Genomic DNA, 11,293 nt, shown 5'->3' with positions numbered 1-11,293 from the left:
GTCGCGCCAGCCCAGCGGCCCCGGCCGGCCGGGCACTCGCAGCCGCGCTCGGGCCGGCGGACGCTCGCCCCGGCTCACCATGCACTGCCACGCCGAGCTGAGGCTGAGCTCGCCCGGCCAGCTCAAAGCAGCCAGGCGGCGCTACAAGACTTTCATGATCGACGAGATCCTCTCCAAGGAGACCTGCGACTACTTTGAGAAACTTTCCCTCTACTCCGTGTGCCCGTCGCTGGTCGTGCGACCCAAGCCCCTGCATTCCTGTACGGGTAAGACGCTCCGCTAGGGGATAAGTGGGGTTCGGTAGCTTTCACGTCCGTGTGGGTCGCCTGTGCTTTGCAGCCCGAGGTCGAGAGCAAGGGTTAAGGGATTCTTTTCCTGCACCTCAGTAAACGGTGGGCATTGCTAAGGCATCTGCGACGCGGCCGGGAAGGGCCACGCAACGTGTGGATCGCACGAGTGGAAATAAAATAAAGGCGCCGGGGCCTTAGGAGAGGGCTGCTCGCGCAACGCCTGATTGTCCTGCTCGGAGGAGAACGCGTGCTCGTTCCATGCTGAAAGTTAAAACACTTGACCAGGTTCAGCGCCTAAATCATTGTTTCAGGAAGTGGTGGTGTGAATTTCAAACTTGAGCTTGGCGGCCTTGCATCTTACCTTGAGTTAACTTGTCCAACCTCTTACAGTCTCCACTGTGAATTTTACAAGTAAATCAGTATCCTGAGGTTCTCAACAAAATCCCAAATTCACTGAGCTTTGCTTAAAATGATCGCGCTCTGGGAAAGTAGTTCTGGAGTACTTTGCTTTTGTGGCACAAGCCGAAAAGGTCACCCTCGTTTGTCTTAAGTGACCAAAACCAACAATGATAACAGTAAAACATTACTCAGAACTGGTTTTCTCTCTTCACAGGAGCTAAGACCAATAGGAAAGATAAAGAGAACTTAACGCATATATTGAAAATGTAGTAGAGTTTCTTTTGTCTTTTTTTTTTTTTCCTTTTGTGGAGAACGGGGTCTAGCTATATTACCCAGGCAGGTCTCGAACTCCTGGGCTCAAGCTATCCTCCCGCCTCTGCCTCCCTGAGAACTGGGATTACAGGCGTGAGCCACCGCGCCCGGCTGAAAACGTAGTAGAGTTTCTATCGAAAGTAAAGCCAATGTATTTTAAAACGTTGAATGCATTAAGAGAAGCTCCAAGTTTCAAAGTATCTTGGCATTGTTAGGATTTAGGTTATGGAATGTGGGTATAATAAAACAAAAAAGAAGTAGGAGCACTGTTTATCAGAAAAAAAGTTATTAAGTGTGCTTTTCATTAAATGTGAACATAAAGTACTTCCAAACCAAAAGAACCTTTGAGGTTATGTTAGTTGCATGGGAGGCATGAGATAAATTAAATTACACTTACAATGAAAAAATGAAGGACCAGCAGTTTGGGAAGATATTTTTTGGAACATTCAGTTGTTAATGCTCAATGCGTGGAATCCTGTATTTTCTCTTGGTTCCACTGATAGTCCCTATATGACAATCAGTAAACATATGATAAATACATTCAGTGGAGTTCTTTTAAAACCGAATTGTTCCTACATGTATTTGGTTGTAAAATGTATACTATATTCAGTTATGTCTTTTAAAGTTAATTTTCTGTAAGGTAGAATTAGGCCTGATATCCCATAACAAGCCTTGTAATACTGAATTTTAAAACCAAGAAATATATGAAACAAGGAACAAATAAGAAATTTTAGAAACAAGATAGATCTCCTGAGAATTGATATTTTACATTTGTGTGTAGGTGGCTGTGGACCCTTGGACACATATATACTGAATAGGGGTGATAGGTTGAATATTGTTTGGAGTACAAATCATCCTTTGCTATAATAATTCAATTCCCTTTGAGGAAAAAAAGAGGATCTGTTTCAGTCATTAACATTGCTCATGGGACATTTCCAGGACAAAACAGAACAACTTCTAAGCACCTAGGTAGAGCCTAGTGCCGACAGAATTTTCAGTGACTTTGTGCTCTGCGTTGACTTGAAGGCAGCTTTTCCTGGCTTATAGGAGTCACAGAATTGGATCATAGAAGAAAATAAGGCAGAAGAAGAGTAATAAATAGCTGCAGAGAATAGTCATTCAGTCAGAGGTGGCTGAGTAAGTGCTGTGTTTTGTTGAACCTTGTGTGGGAAAGAAATCAGAGGAAAATGAAATGATTGATATGTAGTTTTGTGAGTGTTGTAAGTGAAATGCACGTATGTCACAGACTTCAGTATTGCTCAGTCTTGTGCTTTTCGAAGTTCACTGATGGTTCGTGGCAGAGAGTGGTTGTTGCCAATGGTTTTCTGGCCCCATTATTCCAGTGCTTTCTTCTTTCAGGTTGTTAGTTGAAAATGTGTCGTGATTTTGGTCTAGTTGAGAATTAAAATATAGAAACTGGGATTTGCTGGTGGAATTAAACCCATAAAACTGGCTACAATAGTTCATACTTTCAAATCATAAGCCTTCATTGGGTTTACAGTTACAGTTAAAGCCTTGCATGTATTAGATCATGGGAATCCCATTAGTGACTTCTCAGGGCTTTTGCAAATACCATACTTTCAAAGCATTTTCTTTTTTCTTCAGTTAAGGTCAGGATAAAATCTTTGATTAGATGAATGTAACCTTTTTATTATTAATTGAAAAAAACAACAATAAGTTGCTGGCATCCTGATGGAAACTGTAATTTTTTTCTTTTCTTTTTTTTCTTTTTCTTTTTCTTNGACGCTCCGCTAGGGGATAAGTGGGGTTCGGTAGCTTTCACGTCCGTGTGGGTCGCCTGTGCTTTGCAGCCCGAGGTCGAGAGCAAGGGTTAAGGGATTCTTTTCCTGCACCTCAGTAAACGGTGGGCATTGCTAAGGCATCTGCGACGCGGCCGGGAAGGGCCACGCAACGTGTGGATCGCACGAGTGGAAATAAAATAAAGGCGCCGGGGCCTTAGGAGAGGGCTGCTCGCGCAACGCCTGATTGTCCTGCTCGGAGGAGAACGCGTGCTCGTTCCATGCTGAAAGTTAAAACACTTGACCAGGTTCAGCGCCTAAATCATTGTTTCAGGAAGTGGTGGTGTGAATTTCAAACTTGAGCTTGGCGGCCTTGCATCTTACCTTGAGTTAACTTGTCCAACCTCTTACAGTCTCCACTGTGAATTTTACAAGTAAATCAGTATCCTGAGGTTCTCAACAAAATCCCAAATTCACTGAGCTTTGCTTAAAATGATCGCGCTCTGGGAAAGTAGTTCTGGAGTACTTTGCTTTTGTGGCACAAGCCGAAAAGGTCACCCTCGTTTGTCTTAAGTGACCAAAACCAACAATGATAACAGTAAAAACATTACTCAGAACTGGTTTTCTCTCTTCACAGGAGCTAAGACCAATAGGAAAGATAAAGAGAACTTAACGCATATATTGAAAATGTAGTAGAGTTTCTTTTGTCTTTTTTTTTTTTTCCTTTTTGTGGAGAACGGGGTCTAGCTATATTACCCAGGCAGGTCTCGAACTCCTGGGCTCAAGCTATCCTCCCGCCTCTGCCTCCCTGAGAACTGGGATTACAGGCGTGAGCCACCGCGCCCGGCTGAAAACGTAGTAGAGTTTCTATCGAAAGTAAAGCCAATGTATTTTTAAAACGTTGAATGCATTAAGAGAAGCTCCAAGTTTCAAAGTATCTTGGCATTGTTAGGATTTAGGTTATGGAATGTGGGTATAATAAAACAAAAAAGAAGTAGGAGCACTGTTTATCAGAAAAAAAGTTATTAAGTGTGCTTTTCATTAAATGTGAACATAAAGTACTTCCAAACCAAAAGAACCTTTGAGGTTATGTTAGTTGCATGGGAGGCATGAGATAAATTAAATTACACTTACAATGAAAAAATGAAGGACCAGCAGTTTGGGAAGATATTTTTTGGAACATTCAGTTGTTAATGCTCAATGCGTGGAATCCTGTATTTTCTCTTGGTTCCACTGATAGTCCCTATATGACAATCAGTAAACATATGATAAATACATTCAGTGGAGTTCTTTTAAAACCGAATTGTTCCTACATGTATTTGGTTGTAAAATGTATACTATATTCAGTTATGTCTTTTTAAAGTTAATTTTTCTGTAAGGTAGAATTAGGCCTGATATCCCATAACAAGCCTTGTAATACTGAATTTTTAAAACCAAGAAATATATGAAACAAGGAACAAATAAGAAATTTTAGAAACAAGATAGATCTCCTGAGAATTGATATTTTTACATTTGTGTGTAGGTGGCTGTGGACCCTTGGACACATATATACTGAATAGGGGTGATAGGTTGAATATTGTTTGGAGTACAAATCATCCTTTGCTATAATAATTCAATTCCCTTTGAGGAAAAAAAGAGGATCTGTTTCAGTCATTAACATTGCTCATGGGACATTTCCAGGACAAAACAGAACAACTTCTAAGCACCTAGGTAGAGCCTAGTGCCGACAGAATTTTCAGTGACTTTGTGCTCTGCGTTGACTTGAAGGCAGCTTTTCCTGGCTTATAGGAGTCACAGAATTGGATCATAGAAGAAAATAAGGCAGAAGAAGAGTAATAAATAGCTGCAGAGAATAGTCATTCAGTCAGAGGTGGCTGAGTAAGTGCTGTGTTTTGTTGAACCTTGTGTGGGAAAGAAATCAGAGGAAAATGAAATGATTGATATGTAGTTTTGTGAGTGTTGTAAGTGAAATGCACGTATGTCACAGACTTCAGTATTGCTCAGTCTTGTGCTTTTCGAAGTTCACTGATGGTTCGTGGCAGAGAGTGGTTGTTGCCAATGGTTTTCTGGCCCCATTATTCCAGTGCTTTCTTCTTTCAGGTTGTTAGTTGAAAATGTGTCGTGATTTTGGTCTAGTTGAGAATTAAAATATAGAAACTGGGATTTGCTGGTGGAATTAAACCCATAAAAACTGGCTACAATAGTTCATACTTTCAAATCATAAGCCTTCATTGGGTTTACAGTTACAGTTAAAGCCTTGCATGTATTAGATCATGGGAATCCCATTAGTGACTTCTCAGGGCTTTTGCAAATACCATACTTTCAAAGCATTTTTCTTTTTTCTTCAGTTAAGGTCAGGATAAAAATCTTTGATTAGATGAATGTAACCTTTTTATTATTAATTGAAAAAAACAACAATAAGTTGCTGGCATCCTGATGGAAACTGTAATTTTTTTCTTTTCTTTTTTTTCTTTTTCTTTTTCTTTCTTTTTTTTGCTAGATAGAACGAAATGTTTAGCACTTGTGGTGGAAGCAAAATTGTAAGAAGTTCAAGTGAAAGGCATATATTGGAATTAATGTTATTGAACTTTCTCAGCCTTTCATTTGGTGGTTTAAGGTTTAAGTAAGTGTAACAGAAGTGAACTGTGTAAGGTAAAATAATGAAAACTAAGAGAAAAAAGTCCTCAAAATTAAAAACTTACCAGCATGTACAATAAGTACATAAAATTGGGATGGAAAGAAAACTACAGCATTGAAAAAAAAAGTGCATAAGGAAACAGTTCATACTGTGTAGATTTAGCAACCTAAAGGTCAATTTATGATACCAAATATCAGGCAGAATGGTATGTATTCCAGCAAACTGAGACATGGAAATAGTTTTCATCTCAGGCAGATAATCACCTGACAGGATTTTATTGTTAGACACTCTAGCCTTGATGGAATCTTCACCTTCCAAAAATTATTGTTTGACAGGCCCTTTCTTATTATAAACACAATAATTTTAGTCCTAGAAAGCTGTCTCTCAATTTCTTTCGGTTTCCTAGTACATCTCGTAAATCACCCTAATAGACACTGCAAAAGGGAGTCCTTGCCCTGTAAGCCCCACCGCAGAAAGGTTTATCATTACATTTAAACTAAAATGTAAACAGCTAAGCCCAAAAGAATGTGTCCATTTGACAACAGTTGTCATTCAGGCCATTGGTGAGGGGTGGAATATGTTTAGAATTAAGTTAGTGTATAACAAGGTGGTTTTATTTTTAAATCTGTAAGCAGTAATCCCTGTTCAGAGGGAAGCGTATTGCCATTTAGAAATCAGCAATGAGCTCCCAAACTTCAGAGCATTGACCGTCATTACAAAGGCCAAAAAAGAGGTGCGTTTTAGGATGTCATAAATATGCTTAACTTTAGGATGCTTTATTTTCTTTTTCTGGTTGTGATTAATATTTCTTGGTGGAAAAGCCCACTTGAAGAAAGCTGGTTTCTTGGGGTCGAATGGTTTGCGGAAGCATCAGCGTGGTCATTTTCGAAGGCTCTGCCTTTCTGTCTGATCTTTAGAATCAGGCTGTTTCTAAATTTGTGGCGTGTTGAGAAAAAATGGATAACTTGCTTCACAAAAATAAGGATTGTTACAATTTAGCCTAAGGGTTTTCACATGAAGATACTGATAAATGAACCTATGGTACTAATTACTTTTATTACAATTTGTGTACTTAGAACCTAGAATTACCTTACATTTGCACATGCACATTTGTGGGGAGGTGAGTGTAGATACTTGGACATTTTACAACCTGAGAACAGGATGAGACTTTTAATTATTCCACTAACTATAATCTAATTCCTTTCCCCTTCTCTGGCAGAATGATTCTGTTGAATCTCTCACCTGTCTCTCATCTTTGGTGGTTAGACCTACAGAGCTGGAGGGGCTCATAAAATCACAGATCAATATCCCCAAGCAGAAGGTATTTTTTGCAAAGTGCCAGGGTCACGTCAGTGCTTCGGTATCGTTTCAGTCCACTGTATGCCACTCTCCTCCTTGTCATAGTACTCAGAAATCAGGAAGACTTTTCCAACTTGGTTACACACCCAGGACTAACCTGTGCAGTCACACCCAGGGGACAGTCAATCAGCCAATTAGAAGGGACATTTGGGGAAGGGTGTTTATCTTTTAGGAGGTGGCATTGAGAACATTTTATCCTTTGGTGGATCCAAGATAAGCAAGTTCTTTGGGGTAGTGTCCTTGGGTGCATTTTTATCACAAACATTGGGTGTCATCCCAGCAAAAAATTAATTGCAGTGCAGGCATGTATAATGTCTCATTTGGGAGTTCAGGAGCTGGCTAGTGCTTCATGGAGTTGGCTCTGGTGACTCTCCCAATCTCAGCCTGGTCTTTTTTAGTCAGAGACCCAAACCCGTAGGATCTTGGGAACCTGAGAGTTGGACACTGGAATGTTAATGGAGAAACATAAACCAGGGTCTGGGAAAAACGATCGTTATCAACAAGCATTTGTATTTCTGCCAGAGGCACATAGGCTTTTATTAGCAATTACTCATAACTGATTATCCTGTTCCATTGTAAGGGTGAATAAATAGAGGGATGCACCGGGTCCAGGACTCATCCATGGTCACAGTATATTTGGAACCGAGCTCTTTTGGGATCCTTAGCTGTTATCCCACCACTCCTTAAGTTTTATAACTCTTTTGTTAGAGATGCCAAGGGGTTCCTTAGGAGTCAGTTGTTGCTTTTTTTTTTTTTCTTTCAATAGCGAGATCTCGGCTCACTGCAACCTCTGCCTCCTGGGTTCAAATGATTCTCCTGCCTAAGCCTCCCGAGTAGCTGGGATTACAGGCGGTGTTTTTAGTAGAGACGGGGTTTCACCATGTTGACCAGGATGGTCTCGTACGCCTAACCTGGTGATCCACCGCCTCGGCCTCCCAAAGTGCTGGGATTATAGGCGTGAGCCATCGCGCCCGGCTGTGGAGTCAGTTTTAACTCATGAATAGTTCATTAGCAGTGTCTTCTCTGGCTCTGATTTTTCTCATAGCAAACGAGCAAATGATTAGAAATTTTGTTCACGGGTTGAAATGCCCCTCCAAATGTCCACTCTTCACTATCATTTAATTCAATAATTTCATTCAACAAATAGTTGTATTTGCTTGGTGATGGCATTGTCATTGAGTACATTGTTTTGAAACTTAATCTAACTGTTGACTAGCAGTTAGGGTGTTTAAAAAAGTTCCTCTCAACTACTTGTAGAACCATTGCTTAACCCTTCTTTGTTTGTTTTTTGTTTTGTTTTTGTTTTGTTTATTTTTTTTTTTCCTAGTGTATGTGAGAGGCAGTTGGGATATGGGAACATTTGGAATATGGAATTGGGATATGGGAACATTTAATACTTTTGCTTACTATGTGGAATTTTCTCTTTGAACTCTACCTACAGGGTGTTATCCCCGGTAAAATTGTCAAATCAACTTTGCTAAATACAACTCAAATGGAACTCTATTATTAGGCTGATTTCCTACAGATATGTTTGTTTTTTGCTGGTTGTATTTCTGTATCCAAGACTGAATTTGTGATAGAAACGTGGATAGTATAAAGTTGTTGGTTTTAGCATACTCTAGAAATCAGAGTGAAAAGATTAAATGTAACATATCCCAAAAATCTATATGAAAAGGAGTAAGGCTTGCAAAGGATTATTTCAATTATAAAGAGAGATTAAAAGGAAAAAAAGAAGAGAAGAAGGAAAGAAAGAGTGGGTTTCTTTGAAATTCTTGAGGCTGCGCAGATTCAGCGTCATAGCACAGTGTTCCTCCGAAGGGCTGTACAGGCAACACAAAGGTGGCCTGTGAAATTCTGTCACTCCATGGATACTAAATGGCTAAAGTTGATTCTACTTAGACGTGTGCTGGGGCCTCTTCAGGGTTGAGATCCAGAGCCTAAGCTCTGCGCAGCATTTAGCCTTCACTCTGGAAGCCTGAGTAAATGTTAAACCAGAAGCAGTTTTCGGTGTTATTTGCACTTTGTTTTGAGGTCAGGTAGGAGGAGCAACAGAGATGCAAAGGTAGGTACGTCACATGCGCTGAGGCCTCTTCATTTGTTCTTATTTTTGTTTTATTTTTTTTTGAGACAGGATCTTGGTCTGTTGCCCAGGCTGGAGTGCAGTGGGGCGATCTTGGCCCACTGCAACCTCTGCCTCCCGGGTTCAAGTGATCCTCCCACCTCAGCCTCCCTAGTAGCTGGGACTACAGGTGCATGCCACCATGTCTGGCTAATTTTTATATTTTTAGTAGAGATGGGGTTTCATCGTGTTGGACAGACTGGTCTCGAACTCCTGACCTCAGGTAATCTGCCTGCCTTGGCCTCCTGAAGTGCTGGGATTACAGGCGTGAGCCACTGCACCCGGCCAAGGCCTCTTCATTTGTTCTGAGCTTGTGAATGTGCATGCCGTGGAGCCTGAGGGTCCTCCTTGCCACATGTCCTGCCCACGACGGTTGTTAGTGGACTAGAGCTGGTGGGTCTATGGCTAAGCCCATTGACAAGCTCTTAGGTGGGGTATGGTTAGAGGACTGCAACGACTGAGATGGGATGCATAGATTGAAGCCTCATTTTGCATCCTCTGTTCAGGATGCAGTTCAGTTTTACACTCTAGTCTTGTGGAACTGGTGTTTCCAGTGTGGCTCTAGGGATGCACTCACAACTGGAGCAGCCACCTTTTATCCGAGAACTTGCTAAAGCCCACAGATGCTCAAAGGACGGGCAAAAGACCACTGTGCTGCAGGTGGCACGTTCTCTTGGAAGCAGCATGACAAGAAGAAGAGAAAGATTGAGGGCATTCGCATAAAAACTGCACACGTGGAGAAGCACATTGGGCCTGCCTGTCGGTGCCTGCCTCCATTTTACCTGCCTGAGAGGATGGAATGGTAGTTTTCTGTCCACAGCACAGACGACAAAATCAGAATTCGCATTAGGGTTTATTAGTAACGGGATTCAGACTTTGTACAAACTTGGTGGCATTAACAATACTCTCCAGGAAAAGAGGTGTTTGGTTTGTTTGTTTTTTAACCAGAAAACCTTTGCAAACCCTCAGGATTTAATTTATTTTTATTACAGCTTAATAACAGTTAGAAGAAGAAAAGTCTTGTTAAAATAAATGCTCTAAATAAAAACACAGTTAATTTTCCATTACCGTGTCTAATTACTCATCATCACCAGGGCATTTTTATATGGCAATTTAACTTCTTGAAAGTGGAAACTTGGCACACATTTAAGGAAGAAAGCCATGCACCTAGATAGGTATCAGAAGATGGTCTAATTATATTTGGGCTCGAGTTGAATCTTAACATATGATTGCTCTGAGGAAGAGAGAAGAGAGGGCCTCTGTCCCTAGTCACTAAGGAGAGCCTCTGGTTTCTTGAGTGCCAGTTGAAATTGAATACAGAGGGAGAGAATTCTGAATATTAGGTGATGTTCAAGTACCTCTGAAAAGGGCCCCTGCCAGTCACCAGTTGAAGCTGATTTCAGGACTACTTGAGAGGTCTGGAGGGCAGCTCTGTAGGCCTCCTCCTGGCAGAGTGCACACAGATGACACAGCCTTCCTCCATGCACAGGTCGAAAGACGACTGAAGAGAAGCCAGGCTGGGAGGATCTCAGCACCAAATTAACTACGTTCCGTGTACAAGCAGACAGGCTTGCACGATTCCTTTTTATCGCATCTTTCCAGCTTACCAACATATCCTTCGGAACATATTCTTCTGGGTATTGAGGAAAGATGAGTATTTTCTGTTTTTTTTTTTTTTTTTTTCTTTGAGACAGAGTCTCGCTCTGTCACCCAGGCTGGAATGCAGTGGCGCAATCTCGGCTCACTGCAAGCTCTACCTCCCAGGTTCAAGTGATTCTCCTGCCTCAGCCTACCGAGTAGCTGGGATTACAGACGTCCGCCACCACACCCAGCTAATTTTGGTATTTTTAGTAGAGATGGAGTTTCACCATGTTGGCCAGGTTGGTCTTAAATTCCCAACCTTGTGGTCCACCCGCCTTGGCCTCCCAAAGTGCTGGGATTACAGGTGTGAGCCACCACGCCCTGCCAGATGAGTATTTTCACAATGTGCATTGAATAGGATTGGCTGCTGCCTAGGTGATGTCAGTGCACTTCTGATCATTTTTTTAAAAAAACCCAACGTATGCATTTGGTAAGTGATATGATGATTAGCCTTTGGTTTTTCTTATTCAAGGATTACTTACCATGTGGAGAAATGGAGTAATCTTGGGCCTGATGAAATTTCATGAAGTGGTGGCTATATTTCTGTCCTGGGAAATACCTGGTACTGGCAAGTCCTTGATATTGATAACCTGCCAGCCTCCACTGCCCACCTCTTTCTTTCCCAGAGTCCTTTTCATCTGGTGAATTAACCATCCCTGAAACTCAGGATGAGGGGCTTTTCCCAAAAGAGGTCCCAGTCTCGTGTGGATTGAAGGAAGTGTAACTTCCATGCTTAGTTTAACCAGTATCTAGGGGAGCTGACTTTGCACATTTCCTTTTTTTTTTTTTTTTAATA

The 11,293-nt window shown here is 41.4% G+C and overlaps 1 protein-coding gene across 1 annotated transcript in view; it reads left to right on the top strand.

The window, feature by feature from the left end:
• Positions 1–6: 6 nt before the first annotated feature.
• The window catches only part of BARX2 (BARX homeobox 2), an 87,036-nt gene continuing 75,749 nt past the window's right edge, over positions 7–11,293 (top strand). Inside the window, exon 1 of the mRNA XM_017871177.1 lies at positions 7–266. Within this exon, the coding sequence (XP_017726666.1) occupies positions 80–266 (187 nt within the window). The 5' untranslated portion in view covers positions 7–79. The remainder of the gene's footprint in view (positions 267–11,293) is intronic.

The sequence above is a fragment of the Rhinopithecus bieti genome, unplaced genomic scaffold (assembly GCF_001698545.2).
Source record: "Rhinopithecus bieti isolate Rb0 unplaced genomic scaffold, ASM169854v2 scaffold_5750, whole genome shotgun sequence".
Classification (NCBI taxonomy): domain Eukaryota; kingdom Metazoa; phylum Chordata; class Mammalia; order Primates; family Cercopithecidae; genus Rhinopithecus; species Rhinopithecus bieti.
This window is presented reverse-complemented; position numbering and strand designations above follow the sequence as displayed.